This window comes from Papio anubis, chromosome 12, assembly GCF_008728515.1.
Source record: "Papio anubis isolate 15944 chromosome 12, Panubis1.0, whole genome shotgun sequence".
Classification (NCBI taxonomy): Eukaryota; Metazoa; Chordata; class Mammalia; order Primates; family Cercopithecidae; genus Papio; species Papio anubis.
Window position 1 is genome coordinate 115446770 of NC_044987.1, and position 27303 is coordinate 115474072.

Sequence of the window (27303 nt, forward strand, 5' to 3'; positions counted from 1 at the left end):
CCAAAGGTGGGACTGGAAGGGGCTGGATACGCCCTTCTAGGTCCACATAGGAAATAGGTAGTATTGTATGAGGGTCCTTGTTACGGTTAAGGAGGAGGAAATTGGGACTCTGAGAGTCAGAAGGACTGCTGGTGGCCCCAGTTCGGCCCCTTGGGCATGTCACCTTCTCTGCCCATCAATCCTCCACTGTGTACAATGTCGGGGGCGGAGGAGGATCTTGATACCTTGCCTCTTTCCCAGAGCTGTCATAAAATGAGGCTCCACCATCAGCCTTTAGTTTATCCTGCCTCAGAGACCCCGCCCCCTTCCCTAGCACCTACACATCGCTTGAGGCCTTCAGCCTCAGATGACCTGCTCTGGGCTCTCCAGTTACAGGGAGCAGAAGAGCCTTCCTTTGGGCTAGAAAGGTTCTGCCTGAGTGGGCTGACAAGCTGGAGGGAAGGGCACCATTGTTCTGTCTTCCTTACTGTCCTTTCCAGGTTTGGCTTCCCCTCTGGGAGGGGCAGCAGGAGCTTGCCATAGTGATATTGATGCAAAGGGGAAAGGTCAAGGTTTGGGTAGGAGGGAGAGGACTTCCCACCCAGTGCTAGGATGTGAGCCAAACTTTCTCAACCCAGTCCTTTTCCCTGTTTCTCCCAAACCTCACCTTCCCCAGACCTGGTGCCCCATTCTTTTTTTCCCTGTTCCCAGCTTCTTCTCCCCGGGGGGCAGTTGGCAAAATGGAGCTGGAGAAAAGATCTGAAGGGGATGTTTGGGGGAAAATGAGACCATTTCACTGAAGTCTCCCCATTCCCGTACTCAATACACATAAAAACACACACAGTGAGCCTGGCTGTTAGTGACAGGGCAGAGCTAGTGGCAGAGGTGGGGAGAGAAATTGAATTGATGGTGTGGGACAGCGAGAGGTGGATGCTAGGCAGGCAAGAATCCCTGCCAGTATCTGCCTCTGTCCCCAAAGACCACGGGGAGTTGGGGTGGGGAGTGGGCGGCAAGGTGGGCCCCCAGTGCAGGTGCGGCTGAGGGAAAAGGGGCCTGAGTTTATTTTTGAGACTAAAAGACACAAATACTGTCACCAGAAACATTGTTCCTTTTTCCCAGTAATCATTTATTGGGCGCCTCTTGAACGGCAGGTGATGCGAGACTGAAAAAGATCAAGTCCCTGCTCACATTTTTGGGATGCAGGTAGGAAGAAAGGGCAAGAAAGACTTATCAAACGGTGGAGATTCGAATGTATTATGGGAACTCTAAGAAAGGAAAGGAAAGCAGGAGAAAGCTTAGTGAAGACGACATTTGAGCCGGCTTGGAAGGTGGAAAAGGGGGCTTTAGTGTCGCCCTTCCCCCAGGTCGGCAGCTGGAGCTCAGCCCGGGCGGGCCCGCTCCTCTCCCGGCTCGGATCCCCTTTCAGCCCATTCATCCGGGCCTGGGCCGGGGGTGGGCGGGCAGACAATCAGACACTGTTTTATCCCGGGCATTGGCTCCAGCCTCCCGCTTGGCGCCCGCAACGCGGAGCCGCCGGGGAAATGAGTCTCTCGGGACTCCCTGGGAGCGTAAGAGTCCGAGGCTCTGACCGGGGAGCCGGGCCGGAAGGCTTGACAGCCTGCGCTCCCGCAGGTGAGGCGCAGAAAACACTCCCTCGGGGCAGGGCCAGCCTTCCCCGCAGCCCCGCCCTCCGGCCCGCCGCCGGCCTTCTGGGCCGTAGTCTGGCGCAGGGCCCGCAGAGACCGAGACCTGCGCACTACAACTCCCAGGAGGCCTAGCGACCAGACGGTCGAGGGGCCACTGGAGAAAGGGGCGTCTGCGGCGAATCCCGTCGCCTAGCGTACCGCAGCGGGTGGGCCTCCGTGCGCGTCGCCTCCCAACCAGAGAGGACGTGGCGTACGGCGCCGCCGGAAGTTCCGGAAAGTGGGCCCAGAGTCCGGCCCGAGCTTCCGGGTTGGTCGCGCGCCTTGCTGCGGCTAAGATGGCGACCGAGCATCCCGAGCCTCCCAAAGCGGAATTGCAGCTGCCGCCGCCGCCACCTCCAGGCCACTATGGCGCCTGGGCTGCCCAGGAGCTTCAGGCCAAGTTGGCAGAGATCGGAGCTCCGATCCAGGGTGAGGAACACAGAAAGTCGAGGGACCTTTACGGGCCTGCGGAGAAGCGGAGCCTGGTTACCCGGGAGACCCGGGCGCGAGGGGCGGAGGCGGGCCGCTGGGGTCTGACCTGGCCGGGCTTGCCTGCTCCGTTGATCGTGTACTTTGCCCCGCAGGTAATCGCGAGGAGCTGGTGGAGCGGCTGCAGACCTACACGCGCCAGGTAGGTGTTGGCGGCGGGACGTCAGGATAGGCCGAGCTTCTCCAGGAGACCTTATATACCCCATCACGGCTCGGTCTTCATTCTTTCTTTATCTCGGCACAGCAAGGCGGAGGCTTGCCCTTTTTGGCTTGTTCTTGCCTTTGCCAGCTTAGTTCTAATTTCTTGTATCTATCTTGGTCCTCTTCAGTGCCCAGCCGGAGCGCTGGCAGACAGGCACTGGATACGTTTTGTTAAATGAATTGGGAGAGATCGTCGATTAGTGAAACAGCTAGTTTTGGACTGACCTAGAGTCCTTTCTCTTTTGCAGACTGGCATCGTGCTGAATCGGCCGGTTTTGAGAGGGGAAGATGGGGACAAAGCCGCTCCACCTCCCATGTCAGCGCAGGTAGGGAGGTTCTTCCATTTTTTAAGATTCTATCTGCTGATCCTTTTGTAGTTCATGAGCATGATGATTCGGTGTTCGCGTGCATGTGTGAGATGTCACACCCACACATCTCGCCTGACCTGAGTGGGGAATAGAAAGATTCCATCTGTTCAGGGTAGCCCTTCCTCTCACTTGCAGTGTACTTGAGATGCAACTGACTGACTGGGCAAGGAGGTACTGCCATGACAGAATTGTGAGCTCTTCAGTTCTCTCTTTGATGCTGATACTTGCCTCCTTTTCCACTGTCTGCTTCTCCAAATTCTACCTGTCATTCAAGATTCAGCTTGTGGCCAGGTGCAGTGGCACATGCCCGTAATCCCACCACTTTGGGATGCTTAGATGGGAGGATCACTTGAAGCCAGGGTTCGAGACCAGCCTGGGCAACACAGTGAGACTCCTGTTACTACAAAAAATTTTTAAAAATTAGCTGGACACGGCAGCACATGCCTATAAAGTCCAAGCTACTCTCTAAGCTGAGGCTCAAGGATTGCTTGAGCCCTGAGGTTCAAGGCTGCAATGAGCTCTGGTTGCGCCACTGTACTCCATGTACTCCATCCTGGGTGACAGAATGAGACTTTACTTCTCTGAAAAAAAAAAAAAAAAAAAAAAGGTTGGGGGGTGATGGGGCAGGGGCTGGGAGAGTGTCAGGAAAAATAGCAAATGCACACCAGAATTAATACCTAGGCAGTGGGTTGATAGGTGCAGCAAACCACCATGGCACACATTTACCAATGTAACAAACCTGCACATCCTGCACGTGTGCCGTAGAACTTAGAATAAAATAAAATAAAATAAAAAAATAGGGGAAAAAAAAAGAGGCAGGGGATGGTGGCTCATGTCTGTAATCTCAGCACTTTGGGAGGCCAAGGCGGGTGGATTGCCTCTGGTCAGGAGTTTGAAACCAGCCTGGCCAACATGGTGAAACTGTCTCTACTAAAAATACAAAAATTAGCTGGGCGTGGTGGCACATGTCCGTAATCCCAGCTACTTGGGAGGCTGAGGCAGGAGAATCTCTTGAACCCAGGAGGCGGAGGTTGCAGTGAGCCAGTGAGCCGAGATCAGGCCACTGCACTCCAGCCTGGGCGATAGAGCAAGACTGTCTCAAAAAAAAAAAAAAAAGACAGAGGCAGGGCGTGGTGGCTCATGCCTGTAATCCCAGCACTTTGGGAGGCTGAGGCTGGCGATCACTTGAGGTCATGAGTTCGAGACCAGCCTGGCCAACATAGTGAAACCTCGTCTTTCCTAAAAATACAAAAATTAGCCGGGCATCGTGGCAGGTGCCTGTAATCCCAGCTACTTGGGAGGCTGAAGCACGAGAATTGCTTGAACCTGGAAAACGAAGGTTGCAGTGAGCTGAGATTGCACCATTGCGTTCCAGCCTGGGTGACGGACTCTATCTCAAAAAAAAAAAAAAAAAAAAAAAAATACAGTTTGAATACAAGGAAGCCCGACTTGTCCCTACCCAGCTGGAAGCAATCACCCTCTTCTTTGCCTGCCCCAGGAACAGTTCCCATGTTCTTTTGTGAGACATTGAGAGCTCCCTGATTTGATTTCATACTCCTTGCATTTAGCAGTCATTGGGGTTTGCATTGCCCTGGTACAGTGGTTCCTGTTTATTTAAGTCCTCTCAATTTCCATGTTGCTTCTGATCCAGGATTTGCCTCTTTTTCTCTAAAGCAGTGGCTCTGACCTGGGATCTATTGATCTCTGTGTGTAGGATGAGGAGTCCCTAGATGGCCTCAGAGGTGTCTTTGAGTCTCCTGGAATTGTATGCAGAGTCTATATTCAGGATATCTTTCTGGAGAGAGTGGATAGCTTCTTGTGGTTGGTGCCGGAAGTTAACATTCTCATATCTTTATAGGGCTATGGAGCATTCTCTCTTATGAATTAGGAACTATGTGTCATTTGACTTAGAATCCCAGCTCCTGACTCAAAGTAGATCCCCCAGATATGTGCAGATGAGTAGATAAATGTTTCCTAGTTTTATGATCATATTTTCTCCACAGCTCCCTGGAATTCCCATGCCACCACCACCTTTGGGACTCCCCCCTTTGCAGCCTCCTCCGCCTCCCCCACCACCTCCACCAGGCCTTGGCCTTGGCTTTCCTATGGCCCACCCACCAAATTTGGGGCCCCCGCCTCCTCTCCGTGTGGGTGAGCCAGTGGCACTGTCAGAGGAGGAGCGGCTGAAGTTGGCTCAGCAGCAGGCGGCATTGCTGATGCAGCAGGAGGAACGTGCCAAGCAGGTAGGGCAGGTGGAAGCCCTGGCCTGGGCCTCATTAGGTCCCTGAAGGGGCAGTGGAGCCTTAAGAGAAAGCTGGGTCCTAGAACTAAGGCTTCTGGGAAGGTCAGGACTAAATATTGGAACATGGGCCCTTGACTGGAAGAGGATCTCAAGAAGCAAGAGTTGTGGCAGATTGGCCCGTCGGGTATTGGTGCTGGTATGAACTTGTTTTCTTTTTTAAGCAGGGAGATCATTCGCTGAAGGAACATGAGCTCTTGGAGCAGCAGAAGCGGGTAATACCCCTCCCCCTAACCTTTGACCTCATGGTCCAATCCATTGGCTGTCATTTGTATTGCTTCCAGTGCACCAAGCAAGTTTTCCCTGGAGGCTACTTTGTTCCCAACTAAGTACTAGTGTCTTCCAAAGCATTCAATTTTTCTTGAAGTTCAGGAATTGGCAGACTATGACCTGTGGCCTGTATGTGCATGGCCTATGAGCTAAAAACAACTTTAAAATTTTTTAAGGATTATAAGAAAACCCAAACAAAAATGTGTACCAGAGTCCATATGGTAATCCATAAAGCCTAAAGTATTTACCTTCCGACCTATTCAAAAAGAGCATGCTGACTTCTGCTCGCCTTACATGACATCATTCTAGATAGGACTCTGGGTAATTGAGTTATTTGTATTGGATTTAGACAAAATGGGACTGTAAGTCTGGGAATGTTACATAAGATGTTTGGCCCCAGAGGTGCGTTGCATTAGTCATTACGCAGTGGATTACTCAGGAGTATTAAAAACTGAGCGTTAAAAGCAACAAGTATGAGCTGGGCGTGGTGGCTCACACCTGTAATCCTAGCACTTTGGGAGGCTGAGGTGGGCAGATAGCTTGAGCTCAGGAGTTCGAGACCAGCCTGGCCAACATGATGAAACCCTGTCTCTATCAGAAATACAAAAATTAGCCAGGTGTGGTGGCGCATGCCTGTAGTCCTAGCTACTTGGAAGGCTGAGGTGGGAGGATGGCTTGAGCTGGGGAGGCAGAGGTTGCAGTGAGCTGAGATCATGCCACTGTACTCCAGCCTAGGCAACAGAGCCAGACCTTGTCTCAAAAAAAAAACAACAAAAAAACCACAAGTCTCAACCTGTGGATAAAGTACTGTCTTTGCCCAGACTGTGCTGGATCTTGAGGGGTAGATATAAGAAAAGAGCTCAAAAGTTTCTAATGTATCTTTTGGGGAAGAAAACTCTCTGAAAAGTAGAAGGCACTGTTTGGCTCAATATGAAATTCCCTGCTAGGAACCAGAAGTTTCCTGGGGTTTTCCTTGGTGTTATTTCTAGGGATTTTCCGTTGTGATGAGAGAGCTCCTCCATTTGGATTAGTAGCCTGGAAGTGTGGGGGTGGAGGGGATGTCAGCACCCAAGGGGTTTGTGATTGTTCTCCTTGGGCCCATTACCCGGCTGAAAGAATGCGTTTGCCAGGGGCTGCCTGCCAAACGAGTTTTCAGGCAGTGTCTACTCCCACTTCCCTCCCGTAGGCAGCTGTGTTATTGGAGCAGGAACGACAGCAGGAGATTGCCAAGATGGGCACCCCAGTCCCTCGGCCCCCACAAGACATGGGCCAGATTGGTGTGCGCACTCCTCTGGGTCCTCGAGGTGAGACCCTGGGATGGAGGGGAAGAGCAAGAAAAGTGATTTAGACGTTTTTAAAAAGACTTTTAAAGTATCTATCACATTTAAAAAGAGCATATATAATAAACATACAGTTTAATGGTTTTTTACACACTGAACACACCCGTACAACCAGCACCTGGACCATGATCAGCACCCTGAAAGCCCCGCCACACGCCCCCCTCCCCGCAGGTTCACCATCGCCCTTTTAGCAAGGGAGGGAATTTTGTATGTGAGTGTTTTGTCTCTTCTGACATTGGATTTCTTTTTCCCGTCTCTCAGTAGCTGCTCCAGTGGGCCCAGTGGGCCCCACTCCTACAGTTTTGCCCATGGGAGCCCCTGTTCCCCGGCCTCGTGGTCCCCCACCGCCCCCCGGAGATGAGAACAGAGAGGTGAGACTAACGATTTCCTCCTAGGTATAAGAGAGTGGTAGTTTAGGAGGGGACTATTTTTGGATTTTTAGAGAAGGGTTCTGTGAGAAGATGGGGGGACTTAAATTCCTGGGGGTAGTGGGGAGCCGTACTTATTTAAACTAAGGGTACAGCAGAGGGATTGGGGAGACATTACTGAGGCAGAGTCTTGGGGTCCCTCTGAGGAACACTGAACCTCACTGAGCCCAGTTGGTGTTGCCCACTCTCTGCTGCTTACATCACCTGGGCAGCAGCCTTTCTAGTCCAAGAGGTAGAAGCTGGTGGGAAAAGGGCACTGTGATTCGCCTTCTCTGACTGGTTGTCTCTGGCAGATGGATGACCCCTCTGTGGGCCCCAAGATCCCACAGGCTTTGGAGAAGATCCTGCAGCTGAAGGAGAGCCGCCAGGAAGAGATGAACTCTCAGCAGGGTGAGTGCCAGGCGTCCTGAGGCTGTAGCCACAGAACCTGGAGAGGCTGAGCTGAGTCCTCGTCCCTCTGTCCCTTTCCCTTGCCTCTTGGTAAAGGCAGGTTACTGTGAATGAGTGCAGGGCGCAGTGGCACCATGAAGACTCGTTACCACCTTCTTCCTTACAGAGGAAGAGGAAATGGAAACAGATGCTCGCTCATCCCTGGGCCAGTCAGCGTCAGAGACTGAGGAGGACACAGTGTCCGTATCTAAAAAGGAGGTAGGGGTTGGAGCTGAGTCTGGAAGGAAAGGCAGGAGATGGGACTTGGGTACGGAAATAACACAGTTTATAAGTGTTCAGTAAGTAATAGCTTCTGTTTTGTGCCAATTTCCACCCTCAGCATCTTACAGATATTTTTCATTTAATTGCTTTTGAGTTTCAAGTACTATGCATGCCTACATTTTACAGCTGAAAAAGCTGAGGTTCTGAGAAGCACAGTAATTTACCCAAAGGCACACAGCTTGTGAGTGGCAGAACTTTGGAGTCTGCCTCCAAGGCCCCTTCGCAGCCACTTCATGAGATGGCCTCCGAAAAGCCTGACGGTTGAGCTGTGGGGGAGACCGGGGGAGGAGTTTAGGGGTTGGGGTGCTGGCACAGTGCTTGGATTCCCTGACCCAGCTGGTTTTCCTCGTCCTGACAGAAAAACCGTAAGCGCAGGAACCGAAAGAAGAAGAAAAAGCCCCAGCGGGTGCGAGGGGTGTCCTCTGAGAGCTCTGGGGACCGGGAGAAAGACTCAACCCGATCCCGTGGCTCTGACTCCCCAGCAGCTGATGTTGAGATTGAGTATGTGACTGAAGAACCTGAAATTTACGAGCCCAACTTTATCTTCTTTAAGAGGATCTTTGAGGCTTTTAAGGTACAAGGAGAGCGTGCTCGGAAGGGGCAGTGCCAAACAGGGAAGGGGCTCAGAGGTGGGTGCGAGGCAGCAGTGAACAGGCATGTTTTTAGTGCTGGCTTTAGGAACTGGGAAGGGGCTCAGAGGGCAGGGGTTTCACCTTGTCTGCCTCCTCAGCTCACTGATGATGTGAAGAAGGAGAAGGAGAAGGAGCCAGAGAAACTTGACAAATTGGAGAACTCTGCAGCCCCCAAGAAGAAGGGATTTGAAGAGGAGCACAAGGACAGTGATGATGACAGCAGTGATGATGAGCAGGTCAGGCCCAACCCTCCTGGTGGGAAGCAGGGACTCTGGGCACAGGTGACTGAGATGCATCCAGAGAGGGACCATGGTGAACACTTGCAGAGCTTTGGGGGCTTAAGTTTGGGGTGGGTTGGGCAGTTTCATTCACATCTGAGTCCTGCTCAAAAGAGGTGATTGTTCTGTTCTAGGAAAAGAAGCCAGAAGCCCCCAAGCTGTCCAAGAAGAAGTTGCGCCGAATGAACCGCTTCACTGTGGCTGAACTCAAGCAGGTAAGCCCTGAGAGTATCCTGCAGGCCCTGGATCCCAGCTGGGAGACCACCTGGGGAGCCAGGGAGGTGAAAAGGAGTTCTTTGAAGGAGGTGTGAGTGATTTGGGTTTAGGTCCTTTGAGGAAGAAGAGCTTCAGAACTGAGAAGTCGGGGCTCTCAAGAACATGCATTACTATGTGTTTTCCAGCTGGTGGCACGGCCCGATGTTGTGGAGATGCACGATGTGACAGCGCAGGACCCTAAGCTCTTGGTTCACCTCAAGGCCACTCGGAACTCCGTGCCTGTGCCACGCCACTGGTGTTTTAAGCGCAAGTACCTGCAGGGCAAACGGGGTATTGAGAAGCCCCCCTTCGAGCTGCCAGACTTCATCAAACGCACAGGCATCCAGGAGATGCGAGAGGCCCTGCAGGAGAAGGTGAGAGCCTGGCAGGGCTCAGACCTGCCCTCGGGTGTCCCCATCCTTCACAGCAGTGTGCTTCAAAATGGGAATATGGGTTGAAACCCACCTACCATCTACTTGTTAACTTGTCTAATTATCCTTTTGTTTTCCTTCTCTGCTCTTCTTCCCCTCTGCCTTCACTTTGCCAGCTCACCTGGTGACTCCTTTCTCAGATGCACTTTGTGGCTAGGGATTCATGGTGGTTGTGTAACTTCTTAATTTTAAAGCTTTTAGTTAAATGCTCTGAACTCAGGAGGTACAAAAGAACATGGGGATGTCTCTGCCTTCCAGAGAAATGATGAGATTCATCTCTTGATGAGATGGTTTAAAAACTATTTATTGATATACACAGCTGAGGCTGATATTGTGTAGTCTGTTTTGTTCAGTATGGATTATGTAATTTTGAAGGGTTTGAGCAGGAAGGATTTTGGTGACTTTCGGGGTGAGATAATTGAGGCTTCCCTTGATCTCTTTTGGAGTTGGGAGCTGGATTCTCTATATGAATTTGGTGAGTACTTGTTAAGGCTTGTCTTCTGCCATTCTCTACAGGAAGAACAGAAGACCATGAAGTCAAAAATGCGAGAGAAAGTTCGGCCTAAGATGGGCAAAATTGACATCGACTACCAGAAACTGCATGATGGCTTCTTCAAGTGGCAGACCAAGCCAAAGCTGACCATCCATGGGGACCTGTACTATGAGGTTTGGGAGGGGGCTGGGAGAAGTCCCAGGCGGGCCTTGGGTTGAGACTGTCTAGGAGCTTTTGAGGCGGAGTCTCGGCTCCTGTCGCCCAGGCTGGAGTGCAGTGGCACAATCTCGGCTCACTGCAAGCTCCGCTCCCGGGTTCCGCCATTCTCCTGCCTCAGCCTCCCGGTAGCTGGGACTACGAGCGCCTGGCCGATTCTTGACTAATTTTTGTATTTTAGTAGAGGCGAGGGGTTTTTTTTTTTTTTCACGTGGTCTCGATCTCCTGACCTTGATCCGCCCGCCTCGGCCTCCCAAAGTGCTGGGATTGCAGAGGCATTGAGCCACCGGCGCCCGGCCGGGCAGGCAGTCGCTCTGTCGCCCAAGCACGGAGTGCAGTGGGCGCCAATCTCCACTCACTGCAAGCTCTGCCTCCTGGGTTCACGCAGCCATTCTCCTGCCTCAGCCTCCCAAGTAGCTGGGGTTCTGACCCCACCACCAGCGCCTGGCTAATTTTTGTATTTTTTTAGTAGAAACGGGTTTCACCATGTTATCAGGTGGTCGATCTCCTGACCTCTCGTGATCTGCCGTCTCGACCTCCCAAAGGTGCTGGGATTACAGGCGTGAGCCACCAGCTCAGCCTTTTTTTTTTTTTTTTTTTAAATATGGTCTCGCCCTGTTGCCAGGCTGGGTGGGTGGGGTATGATCTTGCTTCACTGTAGCCTCTGCCTTCTGGGCTCAAGCAGTCCTCCCATCTCAGCCCCCCGAGTAGCTGGGACCACAGACACACCACACCCAGCTAATTTTTTGTATTTTTGGTAGAGACAGGGTTTTGCTATGTTGCCCAGGCTAGTCTCAAACTCCTGAGCTCAAGTGATCCACCCGCCTTAGCCTCCCAAAGTGCTGGGTTTACAGGCATGAACCACCGCACCTGGCCCAGGAGGGCTTCTGAAGCAATTACAATAGTTCCTCAGCCTTAGAATTGCCCATTGACTACCCTTGGATGAGATGGAATTTAAATTGAGGTCCTATTTGGAGGAGAGATGCAGATCTGGTGGCTTCTTTCCCTGATAGACTCTTTATATCCTGTCTTAGAAGTGATAATGGTGGTGGGTGGTTTAGGGATGGAGGGGCCAAGGGACAGTTGCTTTTAGGAAACTTTTAATATTGGGGGTGGTAGAGAAGTTGGTATTTTTTTTTTTCCTGATCCTTGAAATCGTATTCCCCTTGATGTTATGGAATTTATGAGGTGGAAGAATTTTGCAGATCATCCTGTCGAGTGCCCTCGTTTTACAGATGAGAAGGCAGGTCCTAACGTTGGCTGTGTTCTCATAGTGGGTTATTGACAGCACTGGGAGTCTGGCCTGGTTTTTATTCCTTCCCCGACTTTGGCCAGGGAAAGAAGTGATGAGAATCAGAGTGGGAGCCAGGTAGCCCTCACTGGGATTTTATATCTGATGTGGGTTAGGTCTTCTCGCCTTTGTTTTCACGTCCTCTTGCCATTGTGCTCCCACTGAGTGTCTGGGTCTGCAATGTAGCATGCTCTGTTTTTCCCTCAGGGGAAGGAGTTCGAGACACGACTGAAGGAGAAGAAGCCAGGAGATCTGTCTGATGAGCTAAGGATTTCCTTGGGGATGCCAGTAGGACCAGTGAGTGTCAGTTAGCTGTCTGGGGAAGCAGCGAAGTGGGTGGGGATTGGAGCGGAAGGCAGTGACAGGGATAGGGTTTGGCAGATGGTATCCTGTTCTCTTTTTCCTGCAGAATGCCCACAAGGTCCCTCCCCCGTGGCTGATTGCCATGCAGCGATACGGACCACCCCCATCGTATCCCAACCTGAAAATCCCTGGGCTGAACTCGCCCATCCCTGAGGTGAGCATTGTCCTTTCATTCATTCTTGGCTGTTTCTGCTTTTGAACTGGAAGGTGATTTTTTTGTTTTCCTTCTCTAACTCCACCATGTGTTTCTTTATTTAAAAAAATTTTTATTGACACATAATATTTGTCATATACCATGGGTATGTGTGGAAAAAACAAGTAATGGTTTTTGTTTTTTAAAAAACTGACATGCTTATCATAAAATATTCAGTCAGAATTGACAAGTACAAAGATGGAAAGCAAGTCACAATTTTACCACTCAGAAATAGCCAAATTCACTATTTGGTGAATGTGTTTCCAGATATGTCTCTGAATATAAGAATGGCCAGAGAGAAATAATTTTGTCTTAGCCAGATGTGGTGTCTCAACACCTGCAATCCCAGCACTTTGGGAGGCTGAGGTGGGAGGATCCCTTGGGGCCAGGAGTTTAAGACTAGCCTGGGCAACATAGTGAAACCGCACCTCTACTTTAAAAAAAAAAAAGAGAAAAGAAATAATTTTTTTTTTTAGTTTCACTTCAATCTATCAGAAATAATTTTATCTCAAGAATGTCTTCAAATTTATTCTTATTTTAAAGTAAGCATTAAAAAAATTGACAGATAAGAGTCAGTAAAGTAAAAAAGTAGTATTATTAAACTTTAGATAGAAACTTCCGCCCCTTAAGATAAATAGATTCTGAACAAGCTAGCCTTCCAAAGTTAGGAAAACTCAGTAAGAAATTGAAGTCATGTTTTCAACGTACGTATTTTGGTTTCAGACAGCAGAGACTCTGCCATGACAGAAGAGGTTATTAGCATACTTTCTGCCTCCTGTGTCCTTATCCTGTTGCCTCCAGATTTTAGTTGTTTATTAATTTTGGTTTCTAATGCTTCATAACATTTAATTTTATTCTGCAGTCATAATTTCCGGAGTTCCCAAGTGTCAGCTCTGTACTTTTGAGTGTGCCTTTTCTCTAGGGCTTCAGAATTTCTTTTGCAGCTAAGGAGTGAACTGATTGTGCTCACTGTCTTGCAGAGCTGTTCCTTTGGGTACCATGCTGGTGGCTGGGGCAAACCTCCAGTGGATGAGACTGGGAAACCGCTCTATGGGGACGTGTTTGGAACCAATGCTGCTGAATTTCAGGTATGGGCTATGTACTGGCGATCTTGGTTTTACTTAACATCATGAAGGTTAGAGATTGTTGGTTTATAGCTTCATTATCAGGGAGTTGTGTGTTCTGACACAGCAGAGCCTGGAAAAGGGCAAACATTTTCCCGAGATGTTAACGCAAGCCCCTCACTGGAATTTGAGCTCTAGGTAGGTAGGGATTATTGTCTGTGTGTTGACTCTTAACACCCCTTCAGCTTAAAACAGCCTGGTACATAATAGGTACTTAGAAAACATTTGTTGTCTGATTAAGTGATTTCTTTCAGACCAAGACTGAGGAGGAAGAGATTGATCGGACCCCTTGGGGGGAACTGGAACCATCTGATGAAGAATCCTCAGAAGAAGAGGAAGAGGAAGAAAGTGATGAAGACAAACCAGATGAGACAGGCTTTATTACCCCTGCAGACAGGTGGGGGAAGCAGAGAGTGCCTCTTGGAAATGGCTTATCTTTGGGGGCCTTCTCTTTACTCCAGAGCTTGTTCCTCTCTTCACAGTGGCCTCATCACTCCTGGAGGCTTCTCATCAGTGCCTGCTGGAATGGAGACCCCTGAACTCATTGAGCTGAGGAAGAAGAAGATCGAGGAGGCGATGGATGGGTGAGGGTGCCAGACAGGGCTTCACTTTCCGTTGGCTGATTGGCTGACTGTTGTTCCTTTCTCCCCCATCCCTTTTTAAAAAATGATTGAACCAACTCTGCCAGGCGATTCTCCAGGCAGGGAGGAGTCAGCAGTTGAGGTAAACTGGTAATCAGAGAACAAGATACTTTCAGATGTAGATAAGGATGCTCAAGCAGAGGAAACTGGGTAATGGGATGGGGTGGCAGGGAGGCCTTTGGGAAGGCCTCATTGGGGAGGTGGTGCTTGAACTGAGACCCGAATGGAAAAGCGCCAGCCACAGGATCATCTGGATCAGAAGTAACAGTAAGTGCAAGCAAGTGCAAAGGCCCTGAGACAGGGATGCGCTAGTATTTTGAAGCTCCATTTTTAGGTACTTGAATGTGTGGTGGTGTTAGGTCTTCATGAATTGACCCCTTTATCATGAAATGACCCTCTCTTTATCCATTCTGCTCTTTGTTCCCTTTTTCCTGTTTTTATACCTTCTTTTGGATTACTTGAACAATTTCTATGATTCCATTTTATCTCCAGTGTTGGTTAATTAGCTGTTAAGTTTTTGCTTTATTTTAGTGGGTGCTCTGGGGTTTATCGTAGATCATGTCTATATCAGGATCTAGCTTCTCTTGATGTCACACTGCTTCCAGATGGCATTAAGAGCCGCCATAGTGTACTTCGCTCTCCGCCCAACTTTGCACTGTGTTATCATGTATTTACATGTTATAAATCCTGTACTGTATAGTTATTATTTTTGTTTAAATGGTCAGTTATCTTTTAGGGAGGTTTAAATAAGAATCATGCATGAAGCCATGTAGTTACCATTTTTGTTTCTTTCATTTCTTTGTGTAGATACAGGTTTCTATCTGATATCATTTTTCCTCTGCCTGAAGGGCTTCCTTTAATGTTTCTTAAGTTAGGGGTCATGGTGGCTTACGCCTGTCATCTCAGCACTTTGGGAGAAGGCTGAGGTGGTAGATTGCTAGAGTCCAGGAATTTTGAGACCAGCCTGGGCAACATAGTGAGACCCCATTTCTATAAAACAAACATTTCTTATATTGTGGGTCTGCTGGTTTTGAATTTGTTCACCTTGGGTAGTCTTAAAAATTCTTTATTTGGCCTTCATTTTTGAAAGATCTTTGCCAGGTATAGGATTCTAGGTTGACAATTTTTTTTCTTTCAATACTTTTTTTTTTTCTTTTTTGAAATGAGAGTCTCGCTATGTCACCCAGGCTGGAGTGCAGTGGTGTGATCTTGGCTCACTGCAACCTCCACCTCCTGGGTTCAAGCGATTCTGCTTCAGCCTCCTGAGTAGCTGGGATTATGTGTGCATGCCACCACATCCAGCTAATTTTTATATTTTTGTAGGGATGGGGTTTTGCCATGTTGCCCAGGCTGGTCTCGAGCTCCTGGCTTCAAGTGATCCACCTGCCTTGGCCTCCCAGAGTGTTGGGATTATAGGCGTTAGCCACCACATCAGCCTTCTTTCAGTACTTTTAAGATGTTGCTCCAGTGTCTGTCTTCTTTCTTGCATTGTTTCTGGTGAGAAAGCTGCTGTCATTCTTACGTTTGTTCCTGTGTACATAATGTGTCATTTTTATTTGGCTGTTTTTAAGATTTTATCGCTAGTTCTAACAATTTGACTGCAATGTGCCTAGGTGTAGTTTCCGAGTGTTCCTTTGCTTGGGGTTTTTAAAGCATCTTAGATCTGGGTTTTTAGTTTTTATTAATTTGGGGGAAATTTTGGTCATGATTTCTCCAAATATTTTCTCTGTTCCCTTCTCTTTCCTCTCACCTTATTCCTCTGTTAAGTTGTCCCACTGCTCACTGATGCTTTTCATTTTTTTTTTTTCTTTTTTTTGAGACGGAGTCTTGCTCTGTTGCCCAGGCTGGAGTGCAGTGGCCGGATCTCGGCTCACTGCAAGCTCTGCCTCCCGGGTTCACGCCATTCTCCTGCCTCAGCCTCCCGAGTAGCTGGGACTACAGGCGCCCGCCACCTCGCCCGGCTAGTTTTTTGTAATTTTTAGTAGAGACGGGGTTTCACCATGTTAGCCAGGATGGTCTCTATCTCCTGACCTCGTGATCCGCCCGTCTCGGCCTCCCAAAGTGCTGGGATTACAGGCTTGAGCCACTGCGCCCGGCCGATGCTTTTCATTTTTAAAGAAATTCTTCTCTCTTTGTATTTCACTTTAGAAAATTTCTATTGCTATGTGTTCAAGTTTACTATTATTTTCTTCTGTAATTTCTGGTCTAACAGTAATCCCATACAATATAATTCTCCTTTCTAGAAGTTTGATTTCAGGTCTTTTAAATCTATTCTTTCTTTCTTAACTTTTTGAACATGTGGAATGCAGTTTTAACAATATTTTATTTTTATTTTATCTTATTTTATTTTATGATGGAGTCTTGCCCTGTTGCCTAGGCTGGAGTGCAGTGGCATAATCTCGGCTTACTGCAACCTCTGCTGCCCAGGTTCAAGCGATTCTTGTGCCGCAGCCTCCCAAGTAGCTGGGACTACAGGTGTGTGCCACCACACCCAGCTACTTTTTTTGTATTTTTAGTAGAGACAGGGTTTCACCATGTTGACCGAGCTGTTCTTGAACTCCTCAGGTGATCCGCCTGTCTCAGCCTCCCAAAGTGCTGGGATTACAGGCATGAGCCACCACACCTGGCTGTAACAACATTTTAATGTATTGTCTGCTAACTCTAACATCTGTGCCATTTCTGGGTTGATTGCCATTAGTGGATTCATTTTCCTCATATGGATTGTATTTTCCTACTCTTTTGCATGCCTGGTAATTTTTTTTTCTTTTCCTTTTTTCTTTTGAGAGAGGTTCTCACTGTGTTGCCCAGGCTGGTCTTGAACTTCTGAGCTCAAGCAGTCCTCCTGCCTCAGCTTCCCAAAGTGCTGGGATTACAGGTGTGAGCCACCAGACCTGTCCAGTGCCTGGTAATTTTTTATTGAATGCTAGGCTTTGTGAAATTTACCTTGTTGGGTCCATGATATTTTTGTATTCCTGTAGATTTTCTTCAGCTCATTCAGGAATATAGTTATATGGAGCTAGTTTGATCCTTTCAGGTCTTGTTTTTGGGGTTCTTGAGGCAGGACTGAAGCAGTCCTCCCCACTGTGAGGCACAAGTGCCTGTGGACTCTACCCACCGCCCTGTGAATCAGGAGGTTTTTCCGTCTGGCTAGTGGGAGTTGCACTATTCCCAGTTCTGAGTGAGCAGCAGGTGCTGTTACGAATCCTTTCGGGTGCTTCTTTCCCTGTCCTTGGTAGGCATGTGCTGCTTAGTACTCCCCTGCATACTTGAGGACCTTCTCTAGGTCTCTTGAGTTCTCTCTCAGCTCTTTTCTTCAGTACTCTATCCTGTGAACTCTAGCTGCCTTGATCTCCCTGGACTTTCAGCTTCATCCTCCCAACTCATGGAGTCCTCAGGGCTCTCCATGCGTCTTCCCTCTGTTCTGTGGCCTGCAAACTCTTGGTGCAGTATGCTGGGGCAGTTGAAGGGCTCATTGCATTTGTTTCCTATCTTGCAGGAATCACTGTGCTTTGTTGCCCCATGTCTAGTGTCTTGAAAACCACTGTTTCATATATTTTGCCCATTTTTTGGTTGTTTCAGGCAGGAGGGTGTATCTGGTTCCTGTTGCTCCTTGTCAGGAAGCAGAAGTCTCAAGCTTTGCATATTCAAGGAAGAAAAATAAAGAAGGGTACTGTGGACAGAGTATAGTGAGGAAGGCTTGGGTAAGGGATCAGGCTATGAACCCTTTAGGTCATGGTAAGGAGTTTAGATTTTATTCAGATAATGATCAGAAGCCTCAGAGGGTTTTGAGCAAAGGTCTGACAGGACCTGCCATCCATTTTAAGCCATTTTCTCTGGCTCTTGTGTGGAGAATAGATTGTCACCTCTTCCAGTGGGAGAGGTGGAGATGATGGACACAGTCTGGGGTAATAGTGGTAGATGTACTCTTATTCCTAGTGTAATCCTTGAAATTAGTGGTGAAACTGGCTGTGGATGGCTCTTGCGTCGGAAGGCCTGAAGTGTGAATTACGTACATGAGAACTCAAGGCATGACATTCTTCGGGTGGGAACTGTTGTCGCCTGCTCTCTCTTGCTAGCTTCTCTGTACCAAAGTTCTCTTGGAAACTTTGAGCCTCTCTGACCTTTTGACCCTTCTGTACATGTGGGAGTCCTGGTCTGTGATCCCCTGAGTTGGTTTAGGGGGCCCCTTAGCTCCATCTGTGTTCCCTGGAGTCAGCACTGTGCCACCCTCCCCTTCCGCCTGCCCAATTCTTTTCTGTCATGGGCCTCCATGAACTGCAGAGGCTGCATCCTTGCGGAGCTCGGAAGCTCTCCAAGGCGCTGAGTGGAGGTGCCACCTGTATCTTTTGTTTCTGCTTCTGGAGACCCTTTTGTCCCTTCCTTTTTGGGTCTGATCCCATTGTCCTTCACAGAAGTGAGACACCTCAGCTCTTCACCGTGTTGCCAGAGAAGAGAACAGCCACTGTTGGGGGAGCCATGATGGGATCAACCCACATTTATGACATGTCCACGGTGAGTACTTGGAGGACACACTGCTTTTGGAGGCTGAGAAGGGCGGCAGCAGCTAGGGCTTCTCTGACTCTCTTTGGAGGTGACAAGGCCCTGATCTCCTTTCCAGGTTATGAGCCGGAAGGGCCCAGCTCCTGAACTGCAAGGTGTGGAAGTGGCGCTGGCGCCTGAGGAGTTGGAGCTTGATCCTATGGCCATGACCCAGAAGTATGAGGAGCATGTGCGGGAGCAGCAGGCTCAAGTAGAGAAGGAGGACTTCAGCGACATGGTGGCTGAGCATGCTGCCAAACAGAAGGTAGGCGCTTCCAGGGGCGCTGGGCTGGGTGAGAGCCAGGGACCCTGGCCTGCTGTTTTCAGTGGTGTGGTGCCCTCTAGTGGTGAGAGTGAGGGTGGCCTCTGCTTGCTGCCCTGTGCGCTTAGATTTGGAAGTCTTAGAAATGCTCCAGTGGGCTGCCCTCTTTAAGGACGATGAGGGGGAGGAACTCAGCCAAGTCTGAGAGGGAGCTCGAAGAGAATCCAGATTCAGCACCTTTCCCACAGACTTCTATGTCTATGTCAGGCTGCCCATCCTTGTTTTGGGGGTCTGGGGGTGGTTCAACCTGTTATAACCTGTGTCTCTTTCTCCCTATACAGCAAAAGAAACGGAAAGCTCAGCCCCAGGACAGCCGTGGGGGCAGCAAGAAATACAAAGAGTTCAAGTTTTAGGTCGCCTCATGCTGGCCCTTTTTTTGGCCCTCCGTCTGGATGCCTGGGCTTCACAAAAGAGCCATCTCTCCCGCAGTTCCCAAGGACTTGTCATTTCATGTTCTTATTTTAGACCTGTTTTGTAAATAAAGCTGTTTCCCAAGGAAAGAGATGAATATGTAACACTCCTGATCCTCCCTCATCTCCTTTTAGCCCCTTCTTGCAAAAGGACTAAAATAGCCTCTTTCTACAATCACTGGGCTGCCCCAGTAACCACGAACATGAACTGGGATCAGATGGCGCAGTTGACTGGTGGTGACGCCAACCCCGGGCTGAAATCTGTATTTCACCACTGCCCTGCTTTGTAGGAAGGCTTGGGGGAAGTACCTCTAGGTCTGGTTTGACCTTACTACTTTGTCCTTGGGGAGTAAAAATAGCCAGCTTAGCGCCCTAGCATGGCGGAGGAAGTAACAGTGGGCTTGGGAAGTAGGCCAGGGCAGGCCTTCCCAATTGACCTTGTGACCAGAAGTCCAAGTCCTTACCTGTGTGAGAACTTAGCTCAAAAGCTAAATTGTCCTGAGTCCATGCGAGCCCTTGGCTTCAAGCAACACTAGTCGCTGGGATTTGGGGTTTGTGTGTGGGATGGGGGGACTTGCTTTCTCCAGGTTCTTACCCCTGGTCCTGAGCAGCCTTTCTGACAGACTAGAGCAGGCTGGATCACTGGCTCCCATGGGCATTTGCCAGCCTGTGGGGAGGGGAGTCGTGCTGCTGTTGTACTACTGGTGTTTAAGTGCACCAGTGGAGGCGCTCACTTGCTGGAGGGTTCAAGATGGTTTCGGGGTGGAGGGGGGGTGATCCAGATAGGACGTGGTAGCTGAGCTAGGCCTTAGGAGGAATGGAATTTTAGAAATTTGGTAAGCAACAAAGCACTGGCACTCTAAAGGATTTGGGGGGTAGGGGAACTGTAGGGAAAGAAGAGGAAGGTTGGCTCCAGATGGGCCCCGGGGTAGCTTGAGAATTCACTCGTGCGAAGAATCTTCTGGACTCCAGATCCCTGAGCCCCCGCTTGCCCTTGGGGCGGGAACTTCCCGGATCACAGGCACTCGCGGTGGCAGCGGGCTCCGGGTGTCCGCCGACCTCACCGTTTGCCGCCCGCAGGGCAGGGCTAGGTCGGTAGGCGGAGAGCGGGCTTCCCCGGGGAGACCCCCACCGCTGGCGGCGGTTTCGGCATTGGCTCCGAAGACTCGAGGGGCCGAGGCGCGCTCCCGCGGCAGCCCCCTCCCTGCCGGGACTGAGTCCCGGAAAAGCCGGGTTTCCGCTGGCGGGGCCGCGGCGGGCCGGGGGCGGAGAGGCGAGGAGCGGGGGCAGACAAGCCGCGGATTTGAGGGCAGGGCCCGCGGGCGCGCGCTGGCCACAGACCACCGCTTCAACTCCGCCGGAGCGAGGGGCGCGCGCCGCCGCACGCAGGGCGCGAGCGCGCCCGGCACGGCCCCTCGGCGCTGGGTGGGGCCGCGCTGGCCGGGCTCCCCGCCCCCTCCCGGACACGCCCACCCGTGTCGGCCGCGCGAGCCGCAACAGGCAGCGGCGGTCGAGCGCGAGGCCCGCGCGCTCAGAGGCCCCGCGCGTGCGTGCAGCTCGCTGGCGGCTCGCGCTCTGGCAGGCGGGCTGAGGAGGTTGCCGAGCCCCCGCCGCCGCCGCCGCCGCCGCGGAGGAAGCCTGGGAGCCAGCTCGGCGTCGCCTCGGCCTCCCTAACCCCCGTCTAGCCGGGCCATGGCGGAACGCGGAGGGGCGGGCGGTGGTCCCGGAGGCGCCGGGGGCGGCAGCGGCCAGCGGGGCTCCGGGGTCGCCCAGTCCCCTCAGCAGCCGCCGCCGCCGCAGCAGCAGCAGCAGCCGCCACAGCAGCCGACGCCCCCCAAGCTGGCCCAGGCCACCTCGTCGTCCTCGTCCACCTCGGCGGCGGCTGCCTCCTCCTCGTCCTCGTCCACCTCCACCTCCATGGCCGTGGCGGTGGCCTCGGGCTCCGCGCCTCCCGGCGGCCCGGGGCCAGGCCGCACCCCCGCCCCGGTGCAGATGAACCTGTACGCCACCTGGGAGGTGGACCGGAGCTCGTCCAGCTGCGTGCCTAGGTGAGCGCGGGCGGGTGCGGCGGGGCTCCAGAGGAGCGGGGTGGCCGCCTGGGGCCCAGCCCTCCCCGCCCCAGCGCCCAAGGGGTCCCCGCCCTCCATCCCACCGACTGTCCCGCGGCCGGGCCTGACTCCAGCCAGGCCTCCCGGGACTCCTGCCGCGGGGACCCGCCCTCTTCTGGCAGCCCCACCTTCTGCCTGGGGCCGGGACCACCCTTCTGTCCTCCCCGAGGGACTTTCTGGCCTCGGCCCCGGGCTTTCTCCGGTTGGGCTGACCGAATCCGGCCTTCCTGGCAGTCAGTTTCCCCGAGTAAGCCACTCTCCTGCCTCGCCGGCGCCGGGGGCTGTAGAAACATGGATGTGGTATAGATCTCTTGATATTGTTATTTCCCAATAGACTCAGCGTATGCCAAACTCGATTGTCACCTCTTGCAGGTAAAGCTCATATAATCACCCTAGGGACTTCTCATTAGCCTTCGGCACACATGTTCATTTGAACTTCGTATTACACACGTTCTGTCCCAAGCGCTATGCTCTTAGTTTTGGGGTCCTATTTAATGTGTCCTCAAGTGTATTTTTACCTCCCTTCCCCCACTAAAACTGGTCCCAGAATCTCCCAGCTCTGCAGGGCTCTATGAAATTACTGCCTTGTTCCTAAATTCAATCCATTCCTCTCTGTCTGTTGGAACCATCTGGGGACTTTCCTTCCATTGGCAAAATAGGCCTGAGTTTGGGGATATTTTCTGTTTCTGTATTGGCAGGGCAGTCTGTGGGGACACTGTGGTATGTCTTACAGTTCGCCACTTGAATAAGACAGTGTGTGGAACTGGTTTCGCTCAGAAAGCCCAGAGAAGTGCCTGGAGGTGTTCTTTTTTTCACCTTGTAGCTGAGTTGATTCTGTTGCCTTGAAGTCTTGGGCTCTCTCCTCACTGTTGGTTAGGCAGATGGATGTGTAAGTCAGAGTTAGGGAGCATTGCTGGGCTTCACCCTCAACTGTCTTCCTTTCCCCACCTTTTTTCTGGATAATATTTTATATATATATCCCAGATAGGAATGATGAGAGTACATCTTTCTGTTTCGCTCAGCTTAAAGAACAGAGCATTATCACCTCTGTTGAAGCTCTCAGGGTGCCCCTTCCTGACCATCTCCCCTCTTCCTTCTACACAGGGAAACACTATTTTGAATCGTGTTTATCATTTCCCTTTTTAGAAAAAGAAATTAGTTTTACTACATAATGCATCTCTATATATTTTATAGTTCTGAATGTTTTTGAAGTTTGTATAAATGGTGTCATCCTGTATGTGTTCTGTGACTTGATTGGTTTTTCTTTTTTTTTAAAATCAGCATTAGGTTTGTGAGAATCATCCATGTGGTATGGTAGCCATAGTTAAATATTTTCATGATGGGTAGTATTCTGTTGTATGAATGAATATACCATAATTCTCTTGATAAATATGTACGTTGTTTCCTGTTTAACACCCTCAGTAATGCATACATTTCCCCCCAGGACTCCTAGCGCTCTTGTGCAGATGTTTCTTTAGGTTGTATTCATATGGAGGGGTGGGGTTGCCACTTGCAGGGTGTAGATCTGGGACTTAACTGGGCAAAAGTAGATTGTTTCCACAGGCTCCTTCCACTCTGTTTCCACGTCACTTAACAGATTTACACTTTTTTTTTTTTTCCTCTGTCCTTTCTCTAGGGAAATCAGGAGCCACATTAATTTAGTTTGCTGTGGCCAGATCTATAGCACAACACCAAGCTCAAGCGAGAGTTGAGTATGTGATGGTATTCCTCTCTTGATCCTAAGCAGGCCTCTCTCTTTCTATACAGGCCCATCCATCACTGAAGTATCCTAACCCACCTCTTTCACACATAGAAACACCGTGCCCCTTCCTGTGTGGGTCCAGCCTTCCTGTTCCTCCTTCACTTCCATGCCTGTGTTTGGTGACATTTGGGCAGCTGCCTTCTCCATCTTATTAGGTTGAAAAGGCGCGAGCCGGCTGGCAAGGAGCTGCAGCATAGGGGCGTGAATGAAATCATTGACTGCTGTTGATGTTTGGTCTGCCCCTAGGTCTCTTGGTCACTGCACAGTCCACGTAATAAATTATTAGCCCAAGAAACAGCCAGGCATCCTGATCAAATGTATAATTATTATGCTAACTTGCTGTGAGAGGCTTAGGCGGACTTATTTTCGCATTCTGGGAGCCTGCAGTTGTGTCACGTTTACTGACCAGTCCTTGAGCTTGTCCACTGTCCTGCTTCGACCTTGTTTTCCACCCATCACCCTTGTACCTCCTAACTCCTTGTGGAACACATGTGCTCTTTGAGCATTTTGCAGGCTGGAATAACACCCTGTGGGGAGAAAATGGCCTGCCATTGGTCTTTCCACTTATTAGAGTCATCTGGTTAATTTGAGGTCTCCTGGGTGTCCTTGTTCATGTTGTTTAGAATATATTGGCAACATGTAGCACTCTATGGAGGGATTAACATTCTTGTCTCATGTAACTCAAATGGGACACAAATATATGAGACACATGCCCTTTAGAAATGTAAACATGATTGTGGATCTAAGGTTAGGTGTACATAAGAATGTCGTGGGATTTGGTCTCAGGGCAGAGAAGAGGGGCTCGAACAGTATGGTGTTAGGAAGGTCCTGCTGCTTTTCTTGATGCCTGTCAAAATATAATTTGCTTTTGAAAAAAATATCATTTCCTGTATTAGATATTTAAATAGAGAGCATTGTAGTTGTTCCTCAGGTAGGTATCTGCTTTTATTTAACATCTGTTAAATTCCCCCAGAATACATAATACTTTTGAAAAACTTTATATAGATGAATAGCTTACCCACAGCTGGTTTTAAAAGAACGAAATTGTTCTGTTGATCGCATTTTTCACCAGCATTTTTTGTTTTTTTTCTTTAGATGGAGTCTTGCTCTGTCATCCAGGCTACAGTGCAGTGGAGCAATCATAGCTCACTGCAGCCTGCAACTCCTGGGCTCAGCAATCCTCCAGCCTCAGCCTCCCAAGTAGCTGGGACTATAGGCACATGCCACCACACCTGGCTATTTTTTTTTTTAAACAGGGTCTCGCTATGTTGTCCAGGCTGGTCTTGAACTCCTTGCTTCAAGCTCTCCTCCTACCTCAGTCTCCCAAATTGCTGAAATTACAGGTGTGAGCCACTGTGTCTGGCCTTTTACCAGCATTTTTTTTTTTAAGACAAAATGATTAATATATGTCCATGATTAGAAATTTGAGCAGTATGGAAAGATGGAAAGCACAAAGGAAAAAGCCCCCAGTCCATCCCTCTTCTCACTTCCCAGAGGTAATCACTGTGAAATACAGGTGACTTTTAAGATTCTGTTACAAAAAGGTAGCTCTGCTATAGTTGCTTTATCTTTTATGAAATTCAAGCTTTAGAAATTATCTTTGTTTTCCCTCCATGCTAAGTAGTACTTCCTCTACTATGGTCCAGTATGTCATGGACTGTGGTGCAGAGTTATGGGGACCAGGTGGTATGCTGCTTGATGTTAACGAGGAGGGGTTTTAGAGCCTCATTGTTGATCCCTTCCCTTCTGCCTTTGTATGGTGAGGTTTTCCTGATATTCTTTTCTCTTTTTGTGCTGCTGTAAGTAGGAGAGGCAGATAAATTATTAAACTTTACAAGCATTCAAAATTTCCTCAGTGGCCTACAAATGATTATTAAGAGATGAAATGTGCTCTGCTGTATCACTCGCAAACCATATCCAAAGCCCATTTGCATACCCTTATGTGTGTGTGAACTTAGGGTAGGAGTTCTGCAGTTATCAGTCACATTTCTCCTTAGGCCACATTTTTTTTAAGTGGGTGCTGAGGTCAAGTCTTAATGGACAAAAGCGTTGGAGCCAGAGAAGGTGGCCATAGCTGAGTTGGCATGACTGGCCTGCAGCAGAAGTGTTACTTTCATGAAAACACTTGGGGGCAGTTGCCCCTTTAACCACAGAAGCACTATACAAGCCAAGATGTACTACTCTGTCTTCTTACTATATTCTAGGACAAATTGTTCCATGCATTAGTTTACTATTTATTTATTTATTTATTTTTGTTTGTTTGTTTTTGAGATGGAGTCTCACTCTGTCGCCCAGGCTGGAGTGCAGTGGTGCAGTCTTGGCTCACTACAAGCTCCGCCTCCCGGGTTCACTCCATTCTCCTGCCTCAGCCTCCCGAGTAGCTGGGACTACAGGTGCCTGCCACCATGCCCGGCTAATTTTTTGTGTTTTTTAGTAGAGATGGGGTTTCACCGTGTTAGTCAGGATGGTCTCCATCTCCTGACCTTGTGATCTGCCCACCTCGATCTCCCAAAGTACTGGGATTACAGGCGTGAGCTACCACGCCTGGCCTTTGTTTTGTTTTTTTGAGACACTGTCTTGCTTTGTTACTCAGTTGGGAGTGCAGTGGCACAATCACGGCTCATTGCAACCTAGACCTCCTGGGCTCAAGCATTCCTCTCACCTCAGCCTCCCGAGTAGCTGGGACCATAGGCCCTTGCCACCATGTCAGGCTGATTTTAAAATGTTTTGTAGAGATGGGGTCTTGCTGTGTTGCGCTGGCTGGTCTCGAACTCCTGGGCTCAAGTGATCCTCCCTCCTCAGTCTCCCAAAGTACTGGGATACAGGCGTGAACCACTGTGCCCGGCCCATGCCTTAGTTTTTTCATCCTTATGGGAATACTTTTACTTACCATCCATTCTTAGATGTGGGTGAAATATATATAAAATTGGATCTATAGAAGCGTGTGAGAAAGCACTTCTTAAATTATAGGTATAAAGTAAATGTAATTGGTCAAATAAGAAAGACCTGGTGAAATTTCTATTACTACCCTAAAGAATAAAAGCATTTGTTTGGTCAAGGGTGGCTCACGCCTGGTAATCCTTAAAAGCACCCTGGAGGCTGAGGCGTATGGATCACCAGGTCAGGAGATCGAGACCATCCCAGCTACAGTGAAACCTCGCCTCTACTAAAAATACAAAAAAATTAGCCTGATCGCAAAGTCGGGTGCCTGTGATCCAGCACGGGAGGCTGAGGCAGAATGACGGAACCTGGGAGGTGGAGCTTTGCAGTGAGCTCGAGATCATGGCCATGACTGCACTCCAGCCTGTGGACAGGAGTCGACTCCTCGGGAGGATCATGTATTTCACTGCACTCCAGCCTGGGAGACAGAGCTTGAGATCTTTGAGAGTTCTGGTTTCGTCCCTCAGGCAGTGCATCTCTGCTCACTCCTGCTGAGTGTGTGCTGACCTCGGCCACACCAGCCCAGCCCGGGTTTACGCCATTCTTCCCCAGCCTCCCGAGTAGCTGGGATCACAGGTACCCTCGGCCACCACTGCCCACTAGCAGAATTGGCTCCCATGCAGTTTGTGATACGGCCCCATCTCCGATCCGTGATCCGCCCCACTGCCTCCCAAAGTGCTGGGATTACAGATGTGAGCCACTGCGCCCAGCCACATTAAAAGTCTTAAAAGCATGTTTGTACCTTAGGAGATTTGAATTTCACATTGTGAGTGTTGTAATAGAATATCCTCTCTATCAGGGTAATAGTATCCATCGTCCCTGTGGAAGCTTAGATTCCTTGACTGAGAAAGATAATGACTTTCACAGAGTCCATTTTACATGTATTGATTTACAGATCTTTTGGACACATTAGCGATTATGTGATTTCTTTCTAAGCTAGTTTTTTAATTTCTTAGCCAAACCAGTAAGTTGTCACTGTTGTTGTTGGTGCTGGCATGAGGGCAGGTGCACGTCAGAAAATGTTTGGGCTGCGTCTTTTCACTACCTCAGTTCAGGAGGCTTGTCCAGTTTGGACCTGGACTTTTTTTATTTTTTTGAGATACAGTCTTGTTCTGTCGCCCAGGCTGGAGTGCAATGGTGCAATCTTGGCTCACTGCAACCTCCACCTCCCGGGATTCTTGAGCCTCAGCCTCCCAAGTAGCTGGGACTGCAGGCGCGTGCCACCATGCCCAGTACATTTTTGTATTTTTAGTAGAGACGGGATTTCACCGTGTTGGCCAGGCTGGTTTCGAACTTCTGACCTCAAGTGATCCACTGGCCTTGGCCTCCCAAAGTGCTAGGATTACAGATGTGAACCACTGCACCTGGACTGGCCTGGACTTGAAGGTGTTGATGTAGACGCCAGCATGCATCTACAGGGTGGGTCCTCTGAAATTTGGTGTTGGCCTGGCTCACACCCATGTTGTCACATTCCGGAAATTCCGTGGGAATCTAGTGTAGCTGTGGGAATGATTTGCCAGTGTTGGTCTTCTTCC

General features: G+C 49.8%; 2 protein-coding genes and 1 pseudogene across 5 annotated transcripts in view; all 3 read left to right on the forward strand.

The window, feature by feature from the left end:
* The first annotated feature begins 1096 nt into the window (after positions 1-1096).
* On the forward strand, positions 1097-19052 carry SF3B2 (splicing factor 3b subunit 2). 4 transcript variants are annotated; one of them, XM_009185600.4, is made up of 22 exons: positions 1097-2093; positions 2249-2295; positions 2603-2680; positions 4726-4965; positions 5186-5236; positions 6478-6595; positions 6893-7002; positions 7353-7449; positions 7616-7707; positions 8129-8344; positions 8501-8638; positions 8815-8895; positions 9082-9309; positions 9883-10032; positions 11574-11663; positions 11776-11883; positions 12903-13010; positions 13301-13443; positions 13529-13630; positions 18100-18199; positions 18306-18491; positions 18830-19052. In XM_009185600.4, the coding sequence occupies exons 1-22, from the start codon at positions 1961-1963 to the stop codon at positions 18899-18901; spliced, it is 2688 nt and encodes an 895-aa protein (XP_009183864.2). In that variant the 5' UTR covers positions 1097-1960; the 3' UTR covers positions 18902-19052. The 4 variants fall into 4 exon arrangements, with proteins under 4 accessions (XP_009183864.2, XP_009183865.2, XP_009183866.2 ...); XM_009185601.4 differs by having other exon boundaries at positions 6896-7002; positions 18830-19050; XM_009185602.4 differs by having other exon boundaries at positions 5189-5236; positions 18830-19050.
* Positions 2720-2831, forward strand: LOC116269936 (annotated as a pseudogene).
* Positions 19053-20434: 1382 nt separating the features above from the next.
* Positions 20435-27303, forward strand: part of PACS1 (phosphofurin acidic cluster sorting protein 1) — a 171547-nt gene continuing 164678 nt past the window's right edge. Inside the window, exon 1 of the mRNA XM_003909531.4 lies at positions 20435-21006. Coding sequence (XP_003909580.2) covers positions 20651-21006 — 356 coding nt within the window. The 5' untranslated portion in view covers positions 20435-20650. The remainder of the gene's footprint in view (positions 21007-27303) is intronic.

Excerpts from the sequence above, each read along its gene's own strand:
- SF3B2 (XM_009185600.4), top strand. The coding sequence starts at position 1,961 with ATGGCGACCGAGCATCCCGAGCCTCCCAAAGCGGAATTGCAGCTGCCG. Across the intron at positions 4,966-5,185 it reads AGGAGGAACGTGCCAAGCAG|CAGGGAGATCATTCGCTGAA; the intron begins GTAGGGCAGGTG and ends TTCTTTTTTAAG. Across the intron at positions 9,310-9,882 it reads GAGAGGCCCTGCAGGAGAAG|GAAGAACAGAAGACCATGAA; the intron begins GTGAGAGCCTGG and ends CATTCTCTACAG.